Source organism: Carcharodon carcharias, chromosome 17, assembly GCF_017639515.1.
Source record: "Carcharodon carcharias isolate sCarCar2 chromosome 17, sCarCar2.pri, whole genome shotgun sequence".
In the NCBI taxonomy this organism is placed as follows: domain Eukaryota; kingdom Metazoa; phylum Chordata; class Chondrichthyes; order Lamniformes; family Lamnidae; genus Carcharodon; species Carcharodon carcharias.
The window spans coordinates 52,749,032-52,775,635 of NC_054483.1; the positions used below are offsets into that span (position 1 = coordinate 52,749,032).

Below are 26,604 nucleotides of genomic sequence, written 5' to 3' on the forward strand. Positions count from 1 at the left end.
TCTAGCATCTCAAAACTGGGCATCCATGAGGTGCTGTGGCAGCAGCAGAATTGAATACTGTCATAATCTGTAAACTTGGTCCAGCATATCCCTCACTCAACCATTACAACCTAATTCAGTGAGGGGTGCAAGAGAGCATGCCAGGAGCAGCACCAGGTACACCTAAAAATGAGGAGTCAACCTGGTGAAGCTACAACACAGGACTTAGATGTATGTTTAACAGCAGAAGCAGCAAGTAATAGAGAGGAGCTAAGCAATTCCACAACCAATGGATCAGATCAAAGCTCTGTAGTCCTGTCGTATCCAGTCATGAATAGTGGTTAACAAATAAACTGCTAACCAGAGGAGGAGGTTCAACAAACATTCCCATCCTCAATGATGGGGAAGCCCAACACATCAGTGGAAAGGACAAGGCTGAAGTATTTTGCAACCACCTTCAACCAGAAGTGCCAAGCGGATGATCCATCAGTCTCTCCCTAAGGTCCTCAGCATCACAGATACCAGTCTTCAGCCAGTTCGATTCATGCCACATGATATCAAGGAACGGCTGAAGGCATTGGATACTGCAAGGTCTATGGGCCCTGACAACATTCCGGCAATAGTACTGAAGATTTGTGCTCCAGAACTTGCCATGCCCCTAGCCAAGCTGTTCCAGTACAGCTACAACACTGGCACCCACCTGGCTATGTGGTAAGTTACCCAGGCATGTCCTGTACACAAAGATTAGGACAAATCCAACCTGGCCAATTACTGCCCCACCAGTCTACTTTCGATCATCAGTAAAATGATCTACAGTGTTGTCACGATGCAATCAAGTGCCTTTTACACAGCAATAACCTGCTCACCTAAAATAAAAGAAATACACTGCCAATGTTGGAAATCTGAAATAAGAGGAGAAAGTGCTGGAAATGTCCAGCAGATCTGGCAGCATCTGTGGAGAGAAAATCAGAGTTAACGTTTTGGGTCCAATACAACTCTTCAGAACTGGCTACTGCCCAGTTCCGAAGAAGGGTCATATTGGACTCGAAATGTTAACTCTGTTTCTCTCTCCACAGATGCTGCCAGATCTGCTGAATTTTTCTAGCACTTGCTGTTTTCTTTCTATAACCTGCTCACCGATGCGTCGTTTGGGCTCTGCCAGGGTCAGTCAGCTCCTGACCTCATTACAGCCTTGGTTCAAAAAGACAAAAGAGATGAACTCCAGAGGTGAGGTGAGAGTGACTGCCCTTGATATCAAGGTAGCATTTGACCGAGTGTGGCATCAAGGAGCCCTAGCGAAACTGGAGTCAGTTGGAATCAGGGTGCAAACTCTCCACTGGTTGGAGTCATACCTAGCACAAAGGAAGATGGTTGTGGTTGTTGGGGGTCAGTCATCTCAGCTGCAGAACATCACTGCAGGAGTTCCTCAGGGTAGTGTCCTTGGCCCAACCATCAGCAACTTCATCAATGGCCTTCCTTCCATCATAAGGTCAGAAGTAGGAATGTTCGCTAATGCTTGCACAATGTTCAGCACTATTCGCGACTCCTCAGAGACTGAAGCAGTCCATGTCCAAATGCAGCAAGACCTGGACAATATCCAGGCTTGGGCTGCCAATTGGCAAGAAACATTCCAGCCACAGAAGTGTCAGGCAATGACCATCTCCAACAAGTGAGAATCCAACCATCACCTTTTGATGTTCAATGGCATTACCATCACTAAATCCCCCACTATCAACATCATGGGAGTTACCATTGACCAGAAGCTGAACTGGACTATCCATATAAATACTGTGGCTACAAGAACAGGTCAGAGGCTAGGAATCCTGTGATGAGTAACTCACCTCCTGACTCCCCAAAGCCTTGTCCATCATCTACAAGGTACAAGTCAGGAGCGTGATGGAATGCTCCCCACTTGCCTGGATGAGTGCAGCTCCCACAACACTCTAGAAGCTGGACACCATCCAGGACAAAGCAGCCCGCTTGATTGGCACCACATCCACAAACATTCACTCCTTCCACCACTGATGCACAGTAGCAGCAGTGTGTACCAACTACAAGATGCACTGTAGGAATTCACCAAGGCTTCTTCGACAGCATCTTCCAAACCCACGACCACTACCATCTAGAAGGACAAGGGCAGCAGATAGATGTGAACACCACCACCTGGAAGTTTCCCTCCAAGTCACTTACCATCCTGACTTGGAAATATATCACCGTTCCTTCACTATCGCTGAGCTGGGTCAAAATCCTGGAACTCCCTTCCCAACAGCACTGAGGGTGTACCTGCACCACATGGAGTACAGCGGTTCAAGGAGGCAGATCACCACCACCTTCTCAAGGGCAGTTAGAGATGGGCAATAAATGCTGGCCCAGCCAGTGATGCCCACATCCCCAAAATGAATTTTAAAAAAGCAAGATCTGAACAACATTCAGGCTTGGGCTAATAAGTAGCAGATAAAATCTGTGCCGCACAAGTACCAGGCAATGACCATCTCCAACAAGAAAGTATCTAACCTTCTCCCTTTTAATGTTCAGTGACATTGCCATCATTGAATCCCCCACCTTCATCATCCAGTGAGTTACCATTGACCAGAAACTTTACTGGATCGACCATAAAAGTAATGTGGTCCCAACAAAGGCCAAAGACTCTCATTTGTGTAGCGTTTTTCATAACCACCAGATGAATGAAACATTTCTACAGCCAAGGAAGTACTTTTAAAGTGTGCTCACAGTTGTAATGTAGAAGACCCGACAGCTGATATGTGCAAAGCAAACTTGCTCAAACAGCAGTGTGAAAATGAGCAGATAATCCCTATCTGTGATGATGTTGGAGGATAAATATTAGTCAGGGCAGCAGGAATAACTGCTTTTCTTAGAAATAGTGCTGTGGGATAATTCACATCTGCCCAAGTAGGCAAATAGATTAATATGAAAGATGCCACTTTCAATAGTGCAGCACTCCTTCAGTACTGCACTGAAGGTTCAGCTTTGATTATTGTCTCAGGTCCCTAAAGTGGACCTGAACTCAAAACCTTGTGACTCAGAGGAGAGAGTTCTACCATTTGAGCCTTGGCTGACACACAAGAGCAGGTCAGAGGCCTGGAATTCTGTGATAACTCTCCTCCTAACTCTCCAAAGCCCGTCCACCATCAACACCTCACAAGTCAGGAGTGTGATGGAATACTACCCACTGGTCTGGATGAGTGCAGCTCCCACAACACTCAAGAAGCTTAATACCATCTGAGACAAAGCAGCCTGCTTGACTGGCATCACATGCACTATCTTCAACATTCATTCCCTCCATCACCATGGCACATCAGCAGCAGTGTGTACCATCCACAAGATACATTGTAGCAACTCATCAAGGCTCCTCCAACAGCAGCTTCCAAAACCACGATCGTTACCATCTAGATGGACAAGGGCAGCAGATAAATGGGAACACCACCACTTGGAAATTCCCCTCCAAGCCACATACCATCCTGACTTGGAAATATATCGCCGTTCCTTCACTGTCACTGGGTCAAAATCCTGGAACTCCCTTCCTATCAGCGTTGCAGCAATTCAAGAAGGCAGCTCACCACCACCTTCTCAAGAGCAAATAGGGGTTTGGCAATAAATGCTGGCCCAGACAGCAATGCTCAACAGCACATGAAAGAATGAAAAAAAGCAGAGACCGTTTACTTCAAATCGAAATAATTGTTATGAAGAATAAATTGCATTACAATGAGAATTACAATTACAATGGCTTCATGCACTTTCTGAAATGTGTCGAGCACAATAAAAGCTGCAACAGATTTGTAATCATTAGTCTTCTGTGTCCCTCACTTTCTCACATGCAGCCCATGCTGTCACACACACACACCATCCCCCACCGTGCTCACACACGGATCCCAGTGCTGTGACACACACGCACACCATACTGTACTCTGTCATGTGTCTAAAAGAAAGCACATTGTCTTAATCAGTTTTGCTGGTTGAATGTCAAAGGGTTACAGGCCTGAGCAAAAATATCAAGTCCAAGATAAGGCCCAGGCTTTTGGAAAAAGTTTGGGCCTTGATGTAAAAATACCAATGAAGGAGTTAGAGTGCGGTTAACTGGCTAACTATAATCATGTTCTTGTGAAATATGTAATTTTGGGCGAAAAATATTTCAGGAAATGGTGGATGAAAAAGAGTTTCAGACAGTGTTTTGTATAACTTTTGGGTCCCCAACTGACACATTCAAGAATTACAGGATGATATACTCTCTGTATAAAACAACTATCGTGAGAAATAGGAACAGGAGGCAGTAATTCAGGCCCTCGAACTTATTAGATCATGACTGATCTATATCATAACTTTTTTATTCATTTATGGAATGTGGGCATCACTGGCTGGGCCGGCATTTATTGCCCATCCTTAATTGCCCTTGAGAAGGTGGTGATGAGCTTCCTACTTGAACCGTTGCAGTCCCTGCAGTGTAGGTACACCCACAGTGCTGTTAGGGAGGGAGTTCCAGGATTTTGACCCAGCAACAGTGAAGGACCAGCGATATATTTCCAAGTCAGGATGGTGAGTGGCTTGGAGGGGAACTTCCAGCTGGTGGTATTCCCTTTTATCTGCTGCCCCTGTCCTTCTAGATGGTAGCGGTCATGAGTTTGGAAGGTACTGTCTAAGGAGCCTTGGTGAGTTTCTGCAGTGCATCTTGTAGATGGTACACACTGTTGCTACTGTTCGTCGGTGGTTGAGGGAATGAAAGTTTGTGGATGTGGTGCCAATCAAGCAGCCTGCTATGTTCTGGACGGTGTAAAGCTTCTAGAGTGTTGTGGGAGCTGCACTCATCCAGGCAAGTAGGGAGTATTCCATCACACTCCTGACTTGTGCCTTGTAGATGGTGGACAGGCTTTGGGGAGTCAGGAGGTGAGTTACTTATTGCAGGATTCCTAGCCTCTGACCTGTTCTTGTAGCCACAGTATTTATATGGATAGTCCAGTTCAGCTTCTGGTCAATGGTAACTCCCATGATGTTGATAGTGGGGGATTCAGTGATGGTAATGCCGTTGAATATCAAGGGGCGATGGTTGGATTCTGTCTTGTTGGAGATGGTCATTGCCTGACACTTGTGTGGCGCGAATGTTACTTGCCAATTGTCAGCCTAAGCACGGATATTATCCAGGTCTTGCTGCATTTGGACATGGGCTGCTTCAGTATCTGAGAAGTTGCGAATGGTGCTGAACATTATACAATCATCAGCAAACATCCCCAATTTAACTTTATGAGGGAAGATGTGTCATTGATGCAGCAGCTGAAGATGGTTGGGCTGAGGTCACTACCTCAAGGAGCTCCTGCAGTATGACCTGGAACTGAGACGACTGACCTCCAACAACCACAACCATCTTCCTTTGGGCTAGGTATGACTCCAACCAGTGGAGATTTTTACCCTATTCCCATTGACTTCCAGGCCTCCTTGATGTCACTCTCGGTCAAACGCTGCTTTGGTGTCAAGGACAGTCACTCTCACCTCACCTCAGGAGCTCAGCTGTTCTGTCCATGTTTGAAGCAAGGCTGTAATGAGATCAGGAGCTGAGTGACCCTGGCAGAACCCAAACTGAGCGTCAGTGAGCAGGTTTTTGCTGAACAAGTGCTGTTTGATAGCACTGTTGATGATCCCTTCCATTACTTTACTGATGATCGAGAGACTGATGGGGCTGTGATTGGCCAGGTTGGATTTGTCCTGCTTTTTGTGTACAGGACATACCTGGGCAATTTTCCACATTGTTGGGTAGATGCCAGTGTTGTAGCTGTACTGGATGGTGTCAGGTTTCTTGAGTGTTGTTGGTGCTACACTTACCCGGGCAAGTGGACAGTATTCCATAATTTATCCACCTTAGCTCATTATCCTTCATAATCTTTCCTAATAAAATATACCAATCTCAGTCTTGACCCAACATGGGCAGCTTTTTGAAACAGGTTCTAAAGAAATGTTCCTGATTGCATTCTTAAATGGTCTAACTTTGATTTTAAAATCGTACCTTTTGTCCTGGGTTCCCCAACCAATCCATTTCCAACTAATTTCCTGGGCAGAAATCTGGTTTTGTGACCATTATCATCCTTTATCAGAACATAAGCACAATTCATTTTAAAGGCTGGTCATTAGGGGCCCTTTAGAAGATTATCCTGCTGAAGTAAAGGTCTAATTTATTTAGAAAGAAGATTTGCAGTATGGCCCTGATGAGAAGATGAGTATATTGTTGGGCTGTTCACCAAAGTGCTGCCTTTCAGAATGAATCTAGTCCGGTTAGCTATTAGAAATGCAGTGCTGCTCATGACTGAGTGTTTTGGATCTTGGTACATGGTTAACATATCTTTCTTTCTGCAGCTGATGCCTTAAGCAAAGTCCTCAAAAAGATTAACCGAATGGACATTGTGACTTTACTAGAAGGCCCAATATTTGACTATGGTAATGTTTCTGGCACAAGAAGTTTTGCTGACGATAGCTGTGTTTTCTTGGACCAGTCAGACGGTAACTTTACTATCTTTTCTCTCCTGTTTGAAGAGTGGTTAATGTAAAGTGCTGGTCAATCCATTTATCTTGAACCCTTTCAGTCTTTGGTGATAGCCCCAACTGCAAAATAGATGCAAGATAAAGATAGCATTAAAACCTCAGTAATACTTTGAAAAACTCATTGTTGATACTGAAGCTCAGAACCTTACTTTAGCTGGAATTTATTCTGTTGCGTTGTATTTACTATGCATTTATGTGCTGTAATATCGATTTCACAACATTAAGTTGCTGGTGCAGAGCTTCCTGCTGGCAGCATGTAATGAGAGTTTCGACACAGAGGACAGTGGACCCAGCAGAAGTTTCCACTTGTTCAAATGCCAAACCGGGAAATACTGTGGATGCACCATCTCCACAACTCCGCTCTTTGCATACACTCCCAGCATGTAGAGCTCTGACCAGAAGGTACCAAAATTTAATCCTGATTGCAATTATGATCTAGTGGTCAGTAAGTTAGTAAGTGTAAAATGCCAGTGCCCTTGCCTTTTTGGCCTTTATTTCTGATGTTTCAGTTATCTTACGATTGTTTTACACAGATCGAGCTTCTCCGTTGTAGCTTCTTCTTCTGCACTTTGTCACTCATCCTCTCTGAACCTGCCCGGCACCCCTCTCCTGTGCCAAGATCCGACTATCTCTGCCGTTCTCTCTGCTGACTTTGGGAAGCTCTGCTGATTGTGCTCCTCCTGCTAATGAGTAAATTGGATTTCATTTATTGTGCCACTCCTACTCCCATTCCAGTCCTTCCCATTCCCCAATTTTTATATTGGCCCCTTCATGTTAAGATACAGTTTTGATTGTATGATTATTATTTCTTTGTCTACAAGCTAATACAATGATGACCATTTCAAATCATTTTCTTTCTCATTTCCTTTTAATCAGTATGCTTATCTGTGTAATTGTGCTCAAGTTCACCAAAGTCTCCCCCTCACTGCAGTCATTATGATCAACAAAATCCACTGCACCTGAAATCTTCTCATAGAAACTTCCTTTTGTATCTTCCTCCTTGTCTTGCTGTCAGCTCCTCATTGTTCCCAATCATTCGAGAAATATGTAGGCCAATATGTTGTCTACGGTTTAAATGTAGGCCTATATGTTGTCTATGGTTTATATGTAGGCCTATATGTTGTCTATGGTTTATATGTAGGCCTATATGTTGTCTATGGTTTATATGTAGGCCTATATGTTGTCTATGGTTTATGTGTAGGCCTATATGTTGTCTATGGTTTGCAAATCTGAGGACTTATCCAAAATGTTGGTTTAAAGGCCAAGACGAATGATGGGCCATGTTAATTTACTAATCGTTTCTTTAACTAGTACCCAGTTATTTATGGGACAGTGTAAACCATGGGCACCATAACATGGAAAAATACCTGGGCATTGGCAACTAGACATTAACTGGAGAACATATAGCTCCAAGTGCCTCCATTTAAGCATTGTGTGAAGTGTTCGAATAAACTATGGAAGTAATTTGCTAACAACAGTGCAGCTTCTTTAACAGAGAACAAATGTTCAAGGCCCTTCACAGAAACCTAATCAGGCAAAAAACTGACACCGAACCAAAAAAAGCTTTAATTGGGATGGATGATTAAAACAAGAAGGGTCTTAAAAGATGAAAGAGAGAAATGTAAAGGTTTAGAGAAAGTACTCCAGACCGTAGGGCCTGGATGGCTGAAAGCATGGCTGCCAGTGGTGGGGTGAAGGTATAGGGTATCCTTGATGCCAGTTTACAAACGGATCCTGATGCCATGTCTTCAGATATCACCGAAAGGCGACATTATAGAAAAGCAAGAAGTTAGGGACATGGGTAGGTGCTTAGGGCCTGCCTGTTTTCCCCCAGGCATATCAAGTTAAAACTCCCCCCAATAATTTTGCCATTTCATTATGTGACCCAAAATCAGGGTTATTCTCTCCCATACAGCTTGGCCAGCCAATGAGAAGGGGAGAGACATTAGTCATGGGACAACTGATGAGCTGCAGTTAGGAGGAAGGTGAATAAGGCAGATGTAAACTAGACAGAATTGATGCACCACTGGGCTAATGCAGAGTCGGGGCTAACAGTTTTGCAGGCCAGCTGTTGAATACTCTACTGCAAGGACTCAGAGGCGAAGCAGGCAACTTCATGTGGCAACACTCGTACCCAGGAACACGTGGGGCATTGAGTATGGAAGAAGATGCCAAAAGTAGGCATCTCCCATCAGCCAATCATAATATGGGCATGGCGGCTCACATGCAAGGCCCGTGATGCCTTTTCAGCTGTCCCCAGTGCTAACCTGAGCCAAGACAGACTCATGAAAATTGGCTAAGAAATAAATTGACAGTACAGTGGGGATCTTGGTCAGAGGCCTTGTGGAAGGGGATAGCACAACAATAATGCTGCTGAACAGCGTCCTCAGGCACATAGCTACTGTCACTAATGAGGTAGCTTTGCCTGGAACAAGAGATCTGTGTTGCAGAGTGGTGAGCGTTGAGGGCTTGCCTCACGTCACCCCCCCCCCCCCCCCGGATAAATAATTGGTCAACCAAAATCTTTCCCTTTCCCACTGTTACTAGTACCCTTGCACCAAGTCCATTGCTATGGAGCAGAAAATTTCCAGCAGCTGCCCTTTAAATGAAGACTCTGCCTTTCTCAATCAGCCCGTCCTGAACCACCCAACCCATTAGATCAGTATGAATGCGCCAATGAATTTGACATGCAATGTGGGGAGTACTTCATTCTCAAAAGCCTGAGCTGCCAACTAATCTGGTGGATGGATTGAGCACTCATTAGAAAAATTCAACAGGCAGCATTTTTTAAATGGCCAGAAAATTGGAACTTTCCATGGGGTTGCCCACTTTTGTACATTTGCCACCAGCATGGAGCTTAACATTTCTTTGCCTGCTGTTTTTTTGTTTATCATTGCTTATCAGGCTCATAAAAACAGAACTGAGAAATAGAACAGAACAGGGAGATGGTGGCATTAGTGGTAATGTCATTGGACCGGTAATCCAGATGCCCAGGCTAATGCTCTGTGGACTTGGGTTCAAATCCCACCACAGCAGCTAGTGAAATTTAAATTCAATTAATTAAATTTAGAATTGAAAGCTAGTCTCAGCAATGGTGACCATGAAACAATCATTGATTGTTGTAAAAACCCTTCTGGTTCACTCATGCCCTTTAGGGAAATAAAATCCCACATGTGACTCCAGTGGTTGGCTCTTAACTGTGCTCTGAAATGGCCTAGCAAGGCACTCAGTTCAAGGGCAGTTAGTGATGGGCAACAAATACTGGCCTTGCCTGTGACACCCACGTCCCATCAAAGAATAAAAAAAAACAAGCCTCTGACATTGAATCCTGAAGAATACCCAACAGTCAACTTCAGATTAATTTTATTTTGGTAGTGAGGCTTTGGGAAAATAAAAACTATAAAGCCACTTAGAAACCACGAATAACAATTCCGTATTGATTAACAAAAACAGAATTACCTGGAAAAACTCAGCAGGTCTGGCAGCATCGGTGGAGAAGAAAAGAGTTGACGTTTCGAGTCCTCATGACCCTTCGACAGAACTCCGTATTGATTAATACTACATTCTTGGAAGCCAAACCAGTATGAGACAGCGTGTGTGAGGGACCTCTCGCCTTGAGGCCACAGTACTCTCAGTGCATTTGAGTTTCGTGACCACCTTTGCATTGATGGGCACCCAAAATAATCATGCATCAACCTAAGACTGACTGTCCGACTGCACCTTTCATTACGTTTGTACAGAGGGGCGGGCAAAGCACAATTAACATGGCCTCTAGTTCATTGGCTAGTGGAGAATGTCTGATCATTTGTGAACCCTTTTTAGTTATGCCTGCCGTGGTATTCATTTCAAGTAATCACACTGCCAGTCTGGATCAATAATTTAATAAAATTAAATCTCATTGATGGGATTTCTCATCTGCAAAGAAACCAATTTGTAAGATTCGGATGGTTGATTGCAATGAAACTGCCTGATGGAAGTGCTATATGTATTTTATATTAGCCCCTCTTTGATCAATCCATTGTATAGTTCACAGTAACATTTACCCATCTACATTGAGTGGTTTCATGCTGTGATATCATTACCTGTCATGTTCCTGTGATGTGCTAGTGCATGTTATCTGTAGCTCGTGCCATTGTGTTTTACTCATTCAGGTTACCCTTCCATCCAAACGGAGCTGCTGACACCTGCTGGATTGTGCTATATGCCACCCACCCCTCTCCGATGTGACGATTATTTTAGTAATTTTTCTAGTGTAGAATCATTCCCCACAAGTCCCTATGAACCAGCCTTAGCTCCAAAAGCAGCTCTGCCTGTCGTAAATGCCGAGGAAATGTCACTGGAAGTCACTGGCACTGAAGGGGTCGCTTCAGGGCAGGGGCAGGTGAATGAGCCAGTGGGCACCGTGTTTGAGTCTGATCTTCAGGTCACAGAGAACAGCAGCGACCGTGTTGCTCAGCCTTCCAGTAAAATACCGCCGGGGGAGCACAATCAGTCACTGAAGGAGGAAAATATGGCCGGACAAAAGGCCGCTTCCACCCAAGTTCAGCAAGAGGAAAGAGGTGATGCGCCTGACACTGAGGAGCTTGGAGAGTTCAAAATAGAAGCCCTCGAGGTTGTTCAGCCGGGGCCAGGGTCCGACGGTTCAGATGATGTGGAGGTGACAAAGGAAGAAGTTCAGAATCTTCACCATGCTCAGAATTCCCAGAGAGAATTTTTTACAGTTCCAGGTTGGCACAGCGACGCATCCAGTGTTGATGTAGAACCACCAACCCCAAGAAGCTGCAACTTAAGCATTGATAATCTGGATGATGATAACGGCAAGTAAGTGGGATATTCACTGCTCTTAAAGATACTGGGGTGTATTGAGATGAGAACTGAGTGATGCATTGTGTGAGCACACTGTACTCCCATTCCTTAAATCTAAGGATGAGTCTTAATCAAGACAGACTACTAATGACCCCAGAACATCTCAGGGTGATTTGTAGCAAATGACATACTTTTCAATTGTAATCATTGTTTTAGTGTGGGAAACGGGTTAGCCAATTTACACAAAGCTCCCACAAACAGCAATCTGATAATGACCAGAAAATCTACTTTAGTGATGTTGTTTGGGGGATAAATATTTTCAGGAGGCAAGAGAGAACTTCTCTGATCTTTTTTTGAAATAGGACCATCTTTTGTACCCACCAGAGAGGGCATACTGGACCTCATTTTAAAGTCTCATCTGAAAGAAAACATCTGACAGCGCAGCAGTCCCTCAATACCAAACTGAATCTGATGCCCAAGATCTTATGGTTAAATATTTGCTTTCAAACTTAAAGCCTCAACCTTCTGACTTAGAAGGGGTGGTGGGGGGGGGGGAGGGGGAGGGAGTGCTTCTGACTGATGGAATTCAGTTCCTTTCTGCACTTGCTGTGAAACCAATTGAAATAGTCTTTATCCAGTTCCTACAGGGTGAGAGTCCATGTGCAAGCACAAAACATGAATGGTAGCCTTGGCAAAAAGCCATAAAGGATTTCTATTGTGAGACACATTGGATTGGATGGGCTGAATGGTCTCCTTCTGTGCCTTTGTGACTCTAGGACTGCTACATTGGGCCTGTAGAAGGATTTGGTTTTCTTCTGAGATTGGGATTTTGGCCCATTTTTACAGCATGGCTGAGGGATGCCCTTTAGGCCAGCCTTTCTCCCCCACACACACCCCTCCCAACCCCCACTTCCCCAATGTGTTGCAGCCTTTGCTCTCTGAGTTGCCCAATGATAATATACTGAGTCTTCTACACCTGACCATGCCATCCCTGATCTTGGGGGTGTTTGATGCAGATACAGGGATTGACTGAAACAGAGCGTTTTCTATTCCCCAGCACTGACATACATCATAGACTTACACTGCACACGCTGGAAGTTGAGTGCTGTCCTGAAAAGTGGTGTTTGGTGGTGGGGGCTGGGGGTTTCTTGGGGAATCCAATCAGGCATATTGATGTAATTCAGCTCTCATTTTTAAAAGTCATAAGCCCTGGCCTTATTTTTATAAAACAAAACTTCAGGCAGTCTGTGAAGCAGAGAAGTAGGATTGGTGGAGTGTAGGATCAGATTGCCTGCAGTATAGCCTGAGGAGCTTGGAGAGACAAAGCTGAAGTGCTTCAGTGCCACCGGTGGTGGGAGGAATGAATGACAGTGTGATACCTTTACAGAAGCAGTTTCCATTTTCAATGTGGACATGGGATTTTGAAATGGAAAGAGTTGACGCAGAAGGTGGCAAAAGCATGACAACAGAAATTAAGATCTTTAAAATATTATAGATTTATATGCTATAGCTATGCATAAATGTGTCTGTGAGAGCACACCTTGAGCAAGTCGCTTGTTAACAACCCTCAGCCCACATGCCTCTGGTCTAGCCTGGCAGTAAGAAGAGTGAGCCACCTCAGGAAGATATAGAAGGGCTAACTACTGTGTACCAACTAGAGGAGGGGACAACAGCAATGACAGGAACCAGATTCCAAAGCACTCAAAGCAGTGGTCTTTATTTGATGGGGAAAAGATACGCCTTTAGTTTTATGAACCGTTGAGATAAGTCTACATGAGTGTGACGTGGATCCACAGGCTCCGGTGTGAGTGCAGCCTACAAGGTACATTATATGCTTTAGTGCTCCCAGTAGCTAGGGCTGCAATGGGGACTCGGCTGCTCTGATCTCTGCACCCAAATTACTGGTATGCATTTCTCTTATTTAAAATTTAGACATGTTAACTCATTAAATTTCCCACTGATTCCCCATTCGTACCAGAAGGACGGCTGATTGCTCTCATGGTTATAGAATACAAGAATTGGATGTTACACATGGAAAGTCTCGCATATTAGATGTAGATTGGAAATTGTAAGAAGTGCAGTACTGTAATGGTCATGTTACTGGGCTAGTTTCCAGAGGACACAGGTCCAAATCTTGCCTGGTAGTTAAGGAATTTGAATTTTAAAAATTCTGGAAATGAAAAAGCTGGTATAACTAATCGTGACCATGTATCATAAAAACTCACCTGGTTCACTAATGTCCTTAAGGGAAGGAAACTTGCCTTCCTTGCCTGGTCCGGCCAAAGTGTGATTCTAGTCCCACACTTAAGTGGTTGACACTTAACTGCCTTCTGAAGTGGCCTACCAAGCCACTCAGTTGTATTAAACTGCTACCCTGTGATTCAAAAAGAAAGATCAGCATCGTCTCCTCTGGACAACTAGCATGGACATTAAGTGGTTACCTTAACAGTGATGCCCACAACCCAAGAGTTAATCTTTCCTCAAAAGAAATAGAACATCGATGCAGATGTAATGTCTTACATTAGAAATCTAGAAATTAAGAAACAGGAGTTATCTAATACGTTGCACTGCTCCATATCAAAAGGACATTTTATCATTATGTTCATATTTTGCAGTCTCCAAGAACAGCGAATCAAGAATGATCTTGCTGGGTCCATTGTGGTTCATATGAAAGGACAGGTTTTAAAGCCTGAGGAGAATGGGGAACATGATGTACATATGTTGGAACGTCAAAGAGAGTCGAGCCATGCAACAGTGGGGCCTTTGATTCAGGAGGCAGTCGATGATGTGCCTGTAACAACACATGACAGAAAAACACTGAATGGAAAGGTCCAGAAGCGTTCGGCGCTAATTACAGAACAGGCAGAGCCCATGACAGAATTGCAGAAAGACCTGGCGGACACGAGGAGGCCGGGTTCCGAGGAGCACGGAGGTCCTCTGTTAACCAGCGAGAAGAAAACAAGTTGGGTTACATCAGAGGTCATTAAATCGGGATCGAGCTTCAGGGACGATGGCTCTCTACAAGCAGAACACAAAGCTCAGGTAATGTAACTTTCCTTTATGTGTATAATGATATATTTTAATTGGTAAACTCCTGTTTTGTCTATGTTTTGGACCATTGAGTCTGTGTTCCTCTTGCTCATTGGTTAGGAATCTGTATTTTGCTCCTTCCGATTGGTTCTTTTGTACTTTCATTATTCACCAATCATACCAGACAATCCCTTTCAAAATAGATTAAAGGGTGACAAGTCCCCAGGACCTGATGGCCTATATCCCAGGGTCTTAAAGGAAGTGGCAGCGGAGATAGTGGAAGCATGGGCTATAATATTCCAAAATTCCCTGGATTCTAGAAAGGTTCCAGTGGATTGGAAAAATGCTAATATAATGCCCTTATTCAAAAAGGGGGAGAGACAGAAAGTAGGAAACTATAGACTAGTTAGTTTAACGTCTGTCGTTGGGAAATTGCTGGAATCCATTATTAAGGAAGTAGTAATGGGGCATTTGGAAAGTCAAAATGCAATCCATCAGAGTCAGCATGGTTTTATGAAGAGTAAATAGTGTTTGACTAATTTGCTAGAGGTCTTTGAAGATGTGACAAGCAAAGTGGACAGTGGAGATCCTGTGGATGTCATATATCTGGACTTCCAGAAGGCCTTTGATAAGGTGCTGCACAAAAGATTAATACACAAGATAAGACCACACAGAGTTAGGGGTAATATATTAGCTTGGATAGAGGATTGGCTAACCAACAGAAAACAGAGAGTTGGGATAAATGGGTCTTTTTCTGGATGGCAAGCTATAACTAGATGGGTGCCACAGGGTTCAGTCCTTGGGGCCCAACTATTTACAATCTATATTAATGACTTGGATTCAGGGATAGAAGGTACTATAGCTAAATTTGCAGATGACACCAAAATAGGTGGGAAAGTAAGTTGCAAAGAAGAAATAAGAAGTTTACAAATGGATATGGACAGGTTAGGCGAATGGACCAAAATTTGGCAGATGGAGTTTAACGTGGATAAATGTGAGGTTATCCATTTTGGTCGGAAGAATAAAAAGGCGACTTATTATTTAAATAGAGAAAAACTTCAGAATGCTTCAGTGCAGAGGGATCTGGGTGTCCTCGTGCATGCATCGCTGAAAGCTAGTATGCAGGTACAGCAGGTAATAAGAAAGGCAAGTGGAATTTTAGCATTTATTGCTAAAGGAATAGAGTATAAAAATAGGTAAGTGTTGTTGCAACTGTACAAGGTATTGGTGAGACCACACCTGCATTGTGCACAGTTTTGGCCCCCTTATTTGAGGAAGGATGTAGTTGGATTGGAGGCAGTTCAGATGAGGTTTACTAGATTGATTCCAGAGATGTGGGGTTTGTCTTATGAGGAGAGATTGGGCAATTTCGGCCTATACTCACAAGAGTTTAGAAGGATGAGAGGAGATCTATTTGAGGTATATAAGACGCTAAAGGGGATAGACGAAGTAGATGTGGAGCAAATGTTTCCACTTGAGCGACATTCTAGAATGAGAGGCCATAGTTTTAGCTAAAGGGTGGTAGATTTAAATCAGAGATGAGGAGGAATTACTTTTCTCAAAGAGTCGTGAATCTGTGGAATTCACTACCTCAATGCAGTGGATTCCGGGACGCAGAATAAATTTGAGGAGGAGATAGACAGATTTTTAATTAGTAACGGGTTGAAAGGTTATGGGGAGAAGGCGGGAAATTGGAGTTGAGGCCGAAATGATCGTATTGAATGGCGGGGCAGGCTCGAGGGGCTGAATTGCCTACTCCTGCTCCTAGTTCTTATGTTCTTTCTGCCCAGTTTCATTGCCCACCTGATAAATACAATCCAGTAGAGGCAAAAATAATTCTCTAGCAGAAAGATGATGCAATACTGGTTCAGAGTGAGAGGAAAGCCTTTGATGATATATTAAAAGCGAATTGCAAGGTGACCACTTCATGTAATATTCTGAGGAATAAAGTAACAAGAGAGATTAGTGTCAAATCAGTGCAGGTGATGGTGCCATTGCATCATGGGAAAACACAGGCAGGTAAGCCAAGTGTGGTTTTGAAACAGCGCATCCCAAAAGATTAATTAATTATGAATTAAATTGAGTTTATTAAATGTAATTCCGTTTATAGCACACTGATGTAATGGTACCCCACTTTCCTCGCTCCTCCACTCCTCCTTTCACTCCTGCATTCCCATCCTCTATTCAAACCCCTTTGCCCTAGTCACTGGCCTGTGTCCTGGACGGTGAATGGACATTACCACAAAATGTTAATAATTTTTCATTAGAAATCCTGGGGAATTGTTTAGGACTTGAACAGAGTTAAATCTTAGGTCATTTAATAATTACTGGTGTACCTAACCATGCTTTGACTATAGACAGATACCATTGGATAATCCGCTAATAAAATGGCTGGATTATTTGCCGGTGTTTTTCATTGTCATCGACAGTGAATTAATTCATCTTTTGGAATGTGCTGCGTTTCAAAGCCACACCTGGCTTACGTGCCATGTGTTTTCCCATGATGCAGTGGCACCATGACCTGCACTGGCATCTGCAGCAAGGACTTGGTTTGAAATTAGATGGACAAAGCCGTGTGTGTTTGTCCTTGAACACAGAGCTTCAGATTGGTATATGTATCCAATTCAAATTGAGGGACAACGGGAAAGATTTTAACTTGAACATCTTTGTGATGCATTAAAGGTCTTAATTTGGTTACATTCCCTCTTTTCACGTTATTTAGTTTGTTAGCCATCATCTTAATGAACCCACAGTTTGAAATATGACGAAAGCTGTGCCTGATGACAAGTGAAGTTGAGTGTAAATCCTAATTCCCCAATTCAATGATTATCAGCGTTTTTCTTCCAAAATATGTCGAAGTTTTCTCGTGAAACCTGAGGAGTAAAAATATTCCAATTAACGCTTTAAATGGAAGGGGACAGGTACCTTTATCTAAAGAAACCACTCGCACTCCCTGCCCTGCTCCCAAAAGAGAGCATCAGAGATAAAAGAAAAAAGCCAGCTTCAACTTAAAGGAACGGTTAAAATTGTAAAATATATTGATTTGAGATTATTATTGAGTTGCCTTACGAGTGATTGCCAAAACAGTGCCTCAGTTTTCTCAGCTTTGGCTGCTCCTATATAGGCCACTCTTTCGAAGGAGCTATTAAATAATGACTGTAGGCATCAAATGAAGCAAACCTCATGCAACACCTTGCAAACACCCAGTCAATGATAAGTGGTGACATGCCAGGTAGATCCCACTGGCTTAAAGCAACTACATCTATCCATGTTGGCTATCATGTTACATGCCATCTCATAACAAAATGTGCTAAAATGCATCAATCAGGAACTTGAGGAAGGCGAGAATAGCTCGGATGAGGAAGAGATTATTACTACCAGGGTGACTCGCCGCAGGGTGATTCTGAAGGTATCCAGTCCTCTGAGTTTGACCTTGCTTGGAGAAAGTTTTGGACTGCAAATATTTGCTGTGTTCCTGCTTGGCATTCTCTAGTTTTTTGTGTTTTGGGCTTTTGAGCATGTCTTTCATGAGATCTGTCGGTTTGATGAACATTTTCCAAATTCTTGCTCATTGATGTGACCAGTGCATTAAATTACAATTTTAAACAAAAACAAAAATAGCTGGAAAAACTCAGCAGGTCTGACAGCATCTGCGGAGAGGAACACAGTTAACTTCTCGAGTCCGGGTGACTCTTCATCAGACTTGAAACATTAACTGTGTTCCTCTCCGCAGATGCTGTCAGACCTGCTGAGTTTTTCCAGCTATTTTTGTTTTTGTTTCAGATTTCCAGCATCTGCAGTATTTTGCTTTTAAATTACAATTTTATCTTTTCACTGAGCGTTTTTCAGTTGTACCTGTTGATGCACCTGCTTTCCTTTTTTCATCAATTTTCTTAACTTCATTCTTCTTTTACTGAATTTCCCACTGTGACAGGCACTCTCTGGTACCTAAAGCAACCAGCCAGTCTTCAAATATGAGTTTAGGCAGTGAGGGTTGCCCAGATGTTTGACTACTTTAGGCATTGTGGACGAGACAGCCTGTTCTTGCCTTACTTCAGACATGCGTATCCTCTGTTGATCACTAGGGGCAGCCTGAGCGCTCACTAACTATTCCCCCTAAAGTTCAGGAAGATTGGGAACAACTTATCAATCACACCTACGTATTGCCCTGAATGCCAACCTTCAGCTCTGTACAAACCATGGGTGGATTCTGACCCTCTTCAGCTCTCACGGACTTACTGCCTTAATCAGTTTACCTATCTGCTTCCTTTTCTTTAAAGGATCCTAGTTTGCATTCTGTGACATTGCCCCAAGAGCTGAGTTGATATTATGGAACAGAAGTTGTTATATGTTGGAGCACGAGCTAGCGTAGAGCAAGAAATGTTTTATTTTTGAGCCAAGGTGTCTACTCCTTCCACAAATCACGCACATTTTGTACAACCATGGACTTTGTCTCACTAAAAGATCAAGATTGGTAGAACACATTTACTGGGAGCCGCCGCTCCACTGATTAACTCAAAAGTTGAGTGGGTAAATAAATCCCCAGTTAGGAACAGGTTTGAAGGTTAACAGCATAAGTATAGTTTGAAATGATCAAATAGATCCATGAGACACAATTATTCAGTGTTGCTGGAGTGAATAAAAGAGAAAGCGTGTTTGTCAATATACGTCCCAGTGTGGTTATGTGTGTGCATGTATGTGTCAGTGTGGGTATGTCAGTGTGCTTTTAGCATGAGTGTGGATATTTGTTAGAATGGGTGGTCAGTGTGGGTGTATTAGTGTGGATATGTGTGTGTATGTCAGTGTGGATCTGTGTATTTGTGGGTGTGTCAGCGTGCTTTTAGTGTGGGTGTCTGTGTGGGTGGGTGTCTGTGTGGGTTGGTGTGTTTGTATGTGTTGGTGAGTGTGTGTGGGTGTCTGTGTGGGTATGTGTATGCCTGTCAGTGTGAGTGTGTGTATCTGTGTGCGTCAGTGTGTGTGTCTGTATGTGTGGGTGTGTGTGTGTCTGTGTGGGTATGTGAATGTTTGTGTGTGTGGGTGTGTGTGTGTGTCATTGTGTGTATGTCTGCCGCTGTGGGGGTGTGTGTGTATCAGTGTGCTGGTGTGCCTGTCTGTGTGTTTTAATATGGGTGTGTATTAGTATTGGTGTGAATGTGTGTCAGTATGTCTGTGTGTATGTGCCTGTGTGTGTTTTATTATGGGGGTTAATGTTTCAGGTCGTGACCTTTCACCAGACATTCTGATGAAAGGCCACAGACCTGAAATATTAACTGTGTTTCTCTTTCTCCACAGATTCTGCCAGACCCACTGAGTATTGCCAGCATTTTCTGTTTTTATTTCCATCCCAATTCAAACATATTGCTAAATCAATGATAGAGGCAATAATCAAAACCAAATCTCTGCCAGTACCAGAGGTGATTATGAATATAATCTCTTCAAGGTGCAGAAAGTATCAATAATCTGACAGACCTGTCTCACTATGAGAGCCCATGAGCTTAGCAAAAACCCTGAGACTTTCCTGGTCTCGTCCTGTCGCCTCCCTGACAAAATTTAAGAAAAATGTGCACGAGGAAACAAATTGCAAAGGCTGACAGGAAAATAAATCCTAATTTCACACACTTGGCACATTGGCATTGTCACCCTTCGGTGTGGCGTTGTCTGGAGGGAGTGTGCTTCAGGCACACGCATGGATTCTAAAATAAATGGATGCAAAATTCATGGGCCACATGCGCATACCATTCCCCATGTGCTGCCCCAGGCACCGAGGCTCCGTGCTGGGACCATGCAATTGATGATGTACCATAGTGTGTAAAAGATGGATAGGAGAAGGTGGGAGTCGTGGCTCTCCCTTTCTATAACGGGGTTGGCTGTGTGGTCCATCAAACTGTACATCAAACAGAAAACATGCTCTGACTGCTGTTGTGTTCTTGCTTTGGATGGTGTGTAAACCTTATCTCACACTGGCTTTTTTTTGGCTGTGACATTAATTTAAAAAAACAAGGTAAACAAAAGCTCCACACTGAAGCTTGATGCAGAATCTGATTCCTGTGCCTCTCCTGTTAATGTTCTTTTTCTGATTTTCAGATTACTTCTGCTTGCCTTGTGAGTTTGAACATGAAACTACTTTCCAAAATGTACAGAGCAACTTTTTTGTGATGTTGACAGTCTGTAATAACCTGCTTTTGTATGAGATGTATGAATAATTATCTTGAGTTCTATGCAAATCCACTCCTTGGATTAATGCATGACATCATAACAAAGTTGTTGTTTACATAAGAACAATAAAGCACTGCAGAAATAATCCATAGATTGCAAAGTACTTTGGGTCATCTCAGGATATGCCAAGACACATTATTTATAAGTGCAACTTGTTTTTTTTGGGAGCACAGGATTGTTCCATTTGTAAGTGATAACTGGATTCCAAGCCAGATGGTAAAGTATGAAACTACACACAAGACTTTTACTTGATAGTTCCTACATTTACAGAATGCAACATTACAGATCTCTGCCTCCTACCTACTCCACCCAGCATCCCAGCTGACCCTCTTTATATGTGCTCAAGATATTTAATCAACTCATGCCCTCCAACTGTTTACCCTTAACAGTACAATCACCATAACTGTAATGTTAAGTACCCTGAATTTTCACAGGTCTTCTAGCTCACATCCACTGTAAGCCACAGAGGAGAGTGACTGAAGGACCTGGAAATGGACTTAGAACCAAGATTATTATGGCTCGACTATCTGTGCAAGCTCATGGAGCCTTGACTGAGATGAAATCTCCACATGCTCGAAAGAAGATGGGGAAGGGGCAGGGGTTGCATGGCCAGGGTAAGTGGATGAGTGGAGGGACATCTCTCAGGCTGAGATGGGGCTAACAGGGTCACCCAGGACTGGGAAAGGGGTTGGGGGGGCGGGGCCTCCAAGTCAGAGAGGAGGTGGAGCAGGAGGGGGTCTGCCTCCCGGATCTGATGAGTTGGGTGAGCAATCCGGGACCCAAAGTTACTTTTCCCCAAGACAATTTTTAAATTACAAAAAAAGCACTCAAATAAAAGAAAATTTAATTATTGTGCTCACACTGAGATTCAAAAACTTGAAGTACTGCATCCAAAGGTCCTACACTTAGTCGCAGTGCAGCCAGACTGAATATACCTGTTTTAAAAAGTAATTCCATCTCCATTACAGGACTTCATTATTGTGACAGCCTGCTGCTGCTCCAAGCACTGTTTATTCCCAAGGTGCCTTTTTCACCTAGGCTGGCCCATAGACTCAAGGGAGCCGGGGTAACCAGTCAGCATGAAGTACAAATCAAGCTGTCTATGGCCATGTGACAGGGAGAGGTGCTGAACAAAGTTCAACGAGGTCGGAGTTGCCAACTCTGGTTGGACATGACCCTCAAGATATTGTCATGTAACCTACCCCAGCGCCTGCTATTGGTCCCCCAATACGCCCACATTAATGAGGCACTGCCTTCACACACCAATCAGAAAATGAATAGACACTTCATGAACCAAGTGGAAGATCCTTAACTTTTGATCAAAAAATTTTTTTCTCCCCATGCCTGATATTTTTGGAACTAATAAAGAAAAATATTGAAAGAACATTTTTTTTGTAAGCACAATTTTTAATGACCATTTTCTCCTGCTTATTGCTCACTGCAGTGCCCTGGTGATTAATCTCTTACTTCCTGGAGACTTGGGCAAACCCAGTACCAAAAACTGCATTTAAACAAAAGATTGCTGATTAAGTAGAATACTGACCATACTCTAGGCAGACAGGGATGTCGTGGGTGTGCGGAGCTGCAATGCTGTGTTATGCCCCATTGTTAAAAAAAAACGCTCCTTAATTTTCACGTAATGCACCCTTTAGGGAGAGGACGCAAAGAAAGTTCCCGGAGAGACGGTCACGCAAGAGCAGTTCACCGACGACGATGGAAATGTTATCACCAGAAAAGTAATGCTGACCAGCTTTATCTGCTTGTTAAATGTTCTCCTCTTTGAGCTGTGTGCAAGGTTTGGGCTTAAAGCACCAAACACAGTTTCTCTTTAATCTTTGAATTTCCTTCCAATTCCATCACCTTTCCCCTAGGTGACCCGGACAGTGGTGAGTCGGCTTGTTTTGCCTCCAGGCAAGGAGCGAGAGGATGATGAACTTCACAGGGTAGGACGAGGCGCTGAGGAGGGCACTGGCTACCTTGGAAGTGGTGCCATGGGACAGGAGGTTTGCAGCTGTTTAACAAAAGAGAGAATGATGGTAGAATTAATTATTAGCTGTGATAAATTGGTGATGAGAAATCTGCTTCGCAGGAGACAAAAGTGGTGGAGGGTGTGGGTGGGGGCGGGCACAGTGGTCTTAACTCCAAAATAGTTCACCTCTCTTCTTCATCTCCCTCACTGAATTAGTAACCATTCAGTCAGTGCTGAAGAGCACTTAATATGGTAGAGGTTGAAAATGTTACAAGTAGAGGAAGCTAGTGGACTGAGAGTTGAATTCTCCTTATTTGTGCCAATGCCTGAGGAATAGGAGTGAAAAATGTTCAAGTTTGTCATAGAATAGTATAGAAAGAGGTCATTCGGCCCATCGTACCCAGGCTGGCTCATTAAAAAAGCTATCCAATTAGTCCCACTCCCCTATTTTTTCCCCGTTGCCCTGCAATTTTTGCCAAATTCGTTGTCTTTTGTCCTAAGCACGTACTTAGAAGCAAAACTGTCAACTGTTCCATAAATTGATTGCAAACCAGCACAGGCTTTGGAAATTAAATAATATAAACGATATAATGGAAGAACTCACAATCATGCTGAACTGTGTAGACAAGAACTTGGAGTTGCATTATTATAGATTGCCTCAATTAAGGAATTTTAACCATTCAGTATTGCTGAAACTTTTAGTTAACTAGTTATTGTTGCTGAACCTCTCAGTTAACCAGTTATTTTGCTGAATCTTTGAATTAACTGGTGAATCTTGCAGAATCTGTGAGTGAGCCGGTTCTTGTTGCTGAATCCTGCCGTCCTGTTTTGGTTCCGTGTTAATAGGTAGATCTGATGCTGTTTGACACCAAGTTATATTTTGCAAATGAGATTGTATGCTGTTTATCCAATGCTCACATTTGCATAGAAGAGAATTCCGGTTAATTCAGGTTTTTGAGTCTTAGGTTTTCCATGGACTCAGTTCTCCATTCCGTGCTTTATTTTTGCAAAATAGTAATTCACCTAAAATATTAGTTTGATGGGGTCGGGGTAAGGGTAGTATTATTATGGGAACTGGCCCTTTTAAGTGTTTTGCAGCTAATTGTTAATTCTGCTGTGTGTGAAATTATTTTCAAACTGATTGGAGTGGACTTTTTTTGCTGCGATGTCCTGAGACTAAAAGTGCTTCCTGCAGTGAGGGCCTCAGCTCACTTATCTTGTGATGCACCTGCTTCTGCCACATCAGTCAAGTCTAGAAAAGCGTGCCTGGCTTCAGCTTAAATCTTCTTATGCTTTGCACACAAGCTGCTCGAGATCTTTTTAATGACTGCTCAACGGATTTCCAACACTGCAAAAATAACTGCTGCTCATCCTGATCTTGATGTGGAATTTGTGCTGGCATTCAGCTGGCATTCTCCGATGTGTTGGGAATTTGCTGATGAACGTTCGGGCATAGATAATTGAGTTATTCTTTATACAGGCTCACGTTTGTTTACACCATTCATGGCAATGTTGGAACTTAATATTTGCAGGAGTAAAGTTGGACCTGATTACTGTAGGTGCCTTGATTCAGATTTTCACATTGTGCGGTGATTCTTCTAACACTGGTTGACCTTTTTTGGTTTTCCTCTCACTGAGCTTTCTTTCTGGCACTGATTTGTTGATGACATTTCTTACAGGTCCTTTCTCTTGCCATCTGTATGACCTGTTCGTGTGGGGCATAAATCATGGCAAAATTTTTAAAAACAACTACTTAAACACTATTGACTCATCAAACTAACACGTTTTAAAGCTTTAAGAATGAGGTTTCTTTTGAAAGTGCAGTGTCTGGCTCTGCGGACTATTGTGTTACAGACTCAAGAGGCCAACTGCTATTTCTTTTGCCTTAGCAGGTTGAAGGGTATAAAGTTATCAGAGTGAAAAAGGAGACGACTAGACAGGTTGATAAGAAGACTCACTAATGGTCTGCCAAGAGCCAAGATAAAGGTACAGGTACAATAAACCTGAGCGAGTAGATGTCTGACAGTGCCACCTACTGTTTAGATTTTGTATAGAGCTGCTGTAGCAGTGAAAAAGAATGCGAGTACACTATTACTGGCCTCCAGTGTTGATGTGGAATCAGACTTTGCTCATTACATAAAGGTGACCATTAAATGCACAACTTTGCTTCTCATAGAATTATAGAATGGTTACAGCACACAACATGCCCATGGCAGCCCTTGGCAAGAGCACTCAGACCCACACACTGCCAGCAGCCCTGCAAAGTTTTGAACGCTCCTCTCAGCCTCCTTTTCTGTAAGGAAAACAACCCCAGCTTCTCCAATCCATCCACCTATCTGAAGTCCCTCATCCCTGGAACCATTCTCGTAAATCTTTTCAGCACCCTGTCTAAAGCCTTCACATCCTTCCTATAATGCGGTGCCCAGACTTGGATGCAATGCTCTAGATGAGGCAGAACCAGAGTTTTATAAACATCCATCATGACTTCCTTGCCTTTATACGCTTTATTCCTCAATTAATAACGCCCAGTGTCCCATACATCTTTTAAACCAGTTTCTGAATATTCCCTCACACCTTCAACAATTGGTCTTTTTGTTCCTGCAGCCCTGTTTAGAATTGTGTCCTCTATATTGCCTCACCTCACTTTTCCTCCTAAATTGTATCACTTTGCAATTCTCTAAATTGCATCCGCCACATGTCCAGCCATTACAGCAGCCCATCTACGTCCTCTTGAAGTCCAACACTATCCTCGCAGTTCACAATATGTCCAAGTTTTATGTCATCTGCTTTTATCAGTATGTGAGTTTAAACCCAGATCACACTGCGAAATCGTGGGCAATGGGAATTGTTTTCAAAATGCTTATGAAACTTAATAATAAAGCAAAGATCTTTTGGAAAAAATTGGCTAGAATTTGAATCCAGTTGTTTTATTAATCCTGTTCTAACCATTTGATTGGAAGTAATGCCTAATAAATTCCATCGGAAGAATTTTGTAATTGCCTGAACTACATATAGAGAGGAAGAAAGTTGTGTTGTAAAATGAGAGCATATAAGTTCCTTATTTCATCCAAGCTAGAAGCTGTATCACATAGAAATTACGACTCAAGGCAAGCAGTTTGACCCAAGCAGCCTATGTTTCTCGCTACGTGTTGTCCAGGTGCCTACCCTGTCCCCATATCTTCATATTCCCCTCTCCTTCAATCACTAACTCCAGTTGGATGTTTAATAGCCTCTGTTTGGAAAATGTTTCTGCTGCTCTTATCCCCAACCTTTTGTATTTGATCTTAGGTCAAAGCTCTTTCATTCTCAATCCCTCAAACATTGGAAGGGACCTGTGTCTATCTGTACTTCCCCATTCCTTGACGATGTTAAAACACTTCTATCAAGACTTTCTTTCTATTTGTATTTCATCATACCAGGCACCATTCTAGTCAATCTGCAATGTATTATCTCCACTGCCTCAACATTCTTCCTATGATGTGGGTCGTTTTCATTTTAGGCATTGCAGCTAACATCTTGTGTGCCTGAAACACCCCCCCCCCCGCCCAAACTCTGCTTTTCGCCAATCCAAAGCTTAATCGTGACATTCTTTAATCCAAAATGTACCAGCTTGCATTTAGTGACATCAAATTCCATCTTTTTTACCCATTAAACCACCTTGTCATTAATTCCTTGCAGTTTTCTTTGGAACTCCATTACTTAGATGCACTCCATCTACAAATGTGGACACTATTCCCTGTAGCCCTAGATTCAAGTCCAGGAAAGGAGCTCCCTAAATTTGTCAGTCTAAAGATAAATTATAATGATAAATGATAAAGATTATTGAATGGGTGCCCTAATGAGGAATGAGAACGTGACAATGCTGTTGTACTGCAATGGAAAGTATGACTCTTTCAATGTAAAGGACTGATAATCCAAGTGATGCAGTTTGTAAGTTGGCTTCAGGAGGACCGTGTTTAATCTGCTTAGTCCTTCTGATTTTAGGGGCAGAGTTTTGCCCTTGGTGGGTGGGCTCGGCAGGGGCAGTCAGGAAACCGACCATTGCCCATGATCGGGGCCGG

General features: G+C 43.0%; 1 protein-coding gene across 1 annotated transcript in view; it reads left to right on the forward strand.

Moving 5' to 3' along the window:
- Positions 1-26,604, forward strand: part of ank3b (ankyrin 3b) — a 754,597-nt gene that overhangs the window by 725,536 nt on the left and 2,457 nt on the right. The window contains exons 38-44 of the mRNA XM_041209573.1: positions 6,337-6,480; positions 10,674-11,343; positions 13,944-14,370; positions 17,687-17,767; positions 22,227-22,310; positions 22,446-22,577; positions 24,433-24,529. Coding sequence (XP_041065507.1) covers positions 6,337-6,480; positions 10,674-11,343; positions 13,944-14,370; positions 17,687-17,767; positions 22,227-22,310; positions 22,446-22,577; positions 24,433-24,504 — 1,610 coding nt within the window. The 3' untranslated portion in view covers positions 24,505-24,529. The remainder of the gene's footprint in view (positions 1-6,336; positions 6,481-10,673; positions 11,344-13,943; positions 14,371-17,686; positions 17,768-22,226; positions 22,311-22,445; positions 22,578-24,432; positions 24,530-26,604) is intronic.